We start from the raw sequence: 3,749 nt of genomic DNA on the forward strand, positions 1-3,749 counted from the left end.
GGGGGTCTAACCCTCCTCCCCCTCCCGTATACAGACTACAGACACACTGGTATTGGATCAGTACTCAAATTCAGGTATTGGAATCAGTATCAGGAAGCAAAAAATGTTATGGGACCATGTGGTTACCCTCATGTCCTGCAGGCGGTCAGCGCTGTCCTGCAGGGGCCTGTTCTGCTCCAGCGGGGGGCGTATTCGAGCATAAATGCCCTTCTCCTGTTTGTCCAGGTCACTGACCACTTTGTCCAGACCGGCCATCAGCTGGCGACACTGCTGCTCCTGCTTGTCTGAGGACGCAATCACACACAGCAGGATCTTCTTCAGTTGGAGAGCGACTGCTCACCTACTTACTACTTGGTACTTTTTTTATAATAAAGGATCTGAATTCTTCCACCGGTGGACACATTGTACTTTACTTTAGGTATTGCTGTAATTACTGAGATCTGGGGACACAAGGACATCACTACAGCAAACTTTGGCTCAACAAAACACGTTGGTGGTCAAACTGCTGAGTCCCTATTAGCCTCGCAATCTGGAATATCATAAACCAGGGTCTTCAATGTTTTTTAGGCCAAGGACCCCTTAACGGAAAGAGACGGAGCAGGGACCCCCTACTGGGCCTACAGTAACGTGTAGGGTGGCCTAAGGCCTTTACACATAGATTATTATGGTGGCCTACAATAGAAAGCTATTAAAACAATCCATTGTCTAATACTCCTATATCATCGTGTTTTAACCTTTAACTCTTGTTGTCTTCCCGTCGAAATCGAAAAATAAAAAAGTTGACATTTTTTATCAACGTTTTTAACTTTTTCCTACGTTGTTGTCCTTTTTTTAACACTTTTTTCAATGTTTGTCACTTTTTTTGACATTTAACACTACGTAACACTAACTTTTTAACTTTAGTTTTACAGTTATTTTTGGAATTTATGGTTAATAAAACCTCATTTATAGGAAATTAAACCTAATGTTTGAGTTAGAAAAGCAGAAATTAGGAATTACTTTGACTAAAATTAAAGGAATGGATGTTGATGGATAATCACAGACTGGAATATGTCAACTTTAATTCAATAGTATTTCAAAAGCACTTTAATGTTTTTTTGAAATGCTATAAATTTGAATAAGACGCCCCTAAAAGTAATGAAAGTAGAGATTTGTGCTTGGCAAAGAATGTTGTGGGGAATCAATCATGTTATTTTGGGGAATTAAAAAGAACACTGATATAGGACAACATGAGGACAACATGAGGACAACATGAGGGTTAATAAGTTTGTGTTACGTAGTGTGGAAAAAGTTTTTAAAAAGTGACAAACACTGAAAAAAAAAAAGCTTCAAAAGTGTTGAAAAAAGGGACAAAAACTTAACTTCGATAAAAAGCGTTGATTTTGACAGGAACACAACACAAGGGTTAAATCAAGTTGTCTTAAAGCTATAGTGCGTAGTTTGTCTCCCCCATGAGGAATTCTAAGTAATGACAACAACACGCGTCTGCATGATACAAGCCTTCCGTGATCTCGCACCAGCCCCACCCCTCCTCCACACAGTCGCTTGTAACCAAGGAGACATGGAGGATTGAAAAAAACATGATGGACTCTTCAGAAGAGGTAACTATCTGATAGTCTTAATTAGCTTTGGAGCAACTCATCTGGCGATGGCTTGAAATTAACGGACGCTCATTAATATCAGAGAGCAGTCAATACTATAATACTGCTACTAATATTTGGATATGTTGTGTACCTGTAGCTGTGCCACTTCCACTCTGCTTCTTCAGCTCCCCATAGCGTTTCTGCAGAGTGGAACTGCTGGTGGCCATCTTCTGCTTGATAGCCTTCTGCTGGCTGGCCAGGCTGCAAAATGGAAAAGAAATATATATATATATATGTATGTATGTTTATATTCATCAGTGTTGTAATGTATCAAAGTAAAAATACCTTGTTACTCTGCTTTAGTAGAAGTTTAACGTAACTTTACTTTACTTTGTTGTTTATATTTCTGGAAACTTGTACTTTTTCTCCACTACATTTCTTCTCCTTTTTTGCAAAAAAATGTTTTCATCCAGCACTTAAAAAGGAAAATTCTGTTTCTGTTTTGGAATGGATGTCAGACTTTGAATTTGAAGATGTGGAAACCCTGAATTCTATGCTTTACTATAAGGAAGCCACAGTACAAACTTTTTTTCTTTTACTTCTAATAATGAAGTACATTTATTATCCAAAAATGGCTTTTTAAGTGCAGTAAATCTCAGACACATTACGGTAATATGTTAAAAGGTGTCTTTAAGTTCCACCAAAGCCATTTTCTGGCAAGTATTTGTATTTTAATATTTTAATGGTATTCATACAATATACACTCACTTGTCGGAGACAGCCACGGCCTCGGCGTCGGTGGGGGGGATCATAAAGCAGACGGCTGGTGCAGTGAGTTTATGTCCGGCTGCGTCCTTCACGTCCCATTTGGTCCCGTTGTTCCGGAGTAGGGTGTACCGCTCCCCACGCAAAATCTGCCCCTGTTCACATCCAACACAAGTACAGTCTGTCATCTGCTACTGGAACACAAAGCTGCTCTCATCCTCAACAATCACACTGTCAACACACCGCAAACACACAACTTTCATTAAAAAATGATGTAGGACATTATTAAACACTATTTGTTTCTATGTAATTGAAACATCATTCTTTCCAAATGGTGTTTGTAGGATTTGTGTCCTACACCAAGGACACTGCAGCCCTATTAAATACCCCCCCCCCCACCCCCCCCATTAAAGTATTTTTTCACCCTTTTATTGATGGACAGTGTTACATTGTGTGAGAGATTATTTGCTCCAAGATGTTAGTGCAAAATTGAACACTACAGTAGGCTATGTGCTGGAGGGAGAGGGGGGGAGGGTCTTGAACACTACAGTAGGCTATATGCTGGGGAGGGTCTTGAACACTACAGTAGGCTATATGCTGGGGGGGTCTTGAACACTACAATAGCATTATGCTGGGGAGGGTCTTGAACACTACAGTAGGCTATATGCTGGGGGGGTCTGAACACTACAGTAGGCTATATGCTGGGGGGTTTGAACACTACAGTAGGCTAAATGCTGGGGAGGGTCTTGAACACACACTAGGCTATATGCTGGGTGGGGGGGGGGTCTTGAACACTACAGTAGGCTATATGTGGGGGGGGGGGGTCTTGAACACTACAATAGGCTATATGCTGGGGAGGGTCTTGAACACTACAGTAGGCTATATGCCAATGTTGTTTTCAAAACATTTGCACAAAGTGAGCTGATCCACTTTTCTATGTTGATAAGAGTATTAAAATGAGAAAAAATAATGGGACAAAAAGAAATCAAGGGACATTTAGAATAGATGAAAATATGCCATTAATTGCGAGTTAACTATGACTTTAATGCGATTAATGGCGATTCAACATTTCATTCGTTTGACAGCACAAATAAATGGTTTTGAGTTAAAATGGTGTCCTAGCAGCACAGAAAGATAATTATGTAGATCAGAAGGCAAACATGAGGCCATCAGGAGAAAGCTTCCAAAGAAGAAATCAGATGAAGGAATACAATTCCGTACAAAAATGGATGAACAATAGAAGAAAAGATGATATATCTTCTTTTTTTGGGCTGAAAACAACTGAAGTGCACACAGCCAACATGTGTTCAATCAACACATTCTCAAGTGACGCTTGTCAGGGGCTCTGGCGTTTGTTATTAACGCAAAAAGTCTCCTTGGTCGGGTCTCTTGACGACAATT

The 3,749-nt window shown here is 40.2% G+C and overlaps 1 protein-coding gene across 1 annotated transcript in view; it reads right to left on the bottom strand.

Moving 5' to 3' along the window:
• ppl (periplakin) overlaps positions 1-3,749 on the bottom strand; it is a 32,534-nt gene that overhangs the window by 15,672 nt on the left and 13,113 nt on the right. Inside the window, exons 13-15 of the mRNA XM_032536435.1 lie at positions 2,352-2,503; positions 1,735-1,844; positions 127-284 (exon numbers count right to left, since the gene is read on the bottom strand). Coding sequence (XP_032392326.1) covers positions 127-284; positions 1,735-1,844; positions 2,352-2,503 — 420 coding nt within the window. The remainder of the gene's footprint in view (positions 1-126; positions 285-1,734; positions 1,845-2,351; positions 2,504-3,749) is intronic.

Source organism: Etheostoma spectabile, chromosome 15, assembly GCF_008692095.1.
Source record: "Etheostoma spectabile isolate EspeVRDwgs_2016 chromosome 15, UIUC_Espe_1.0, whole genome shotgun sequence".
Classification (NCBI taxonomy): Eukaryota; Metazoa; Chordata; class Actinopteri; order Perciformes; family Percidae; genus Etheostoma; species Etheostoma spectabile.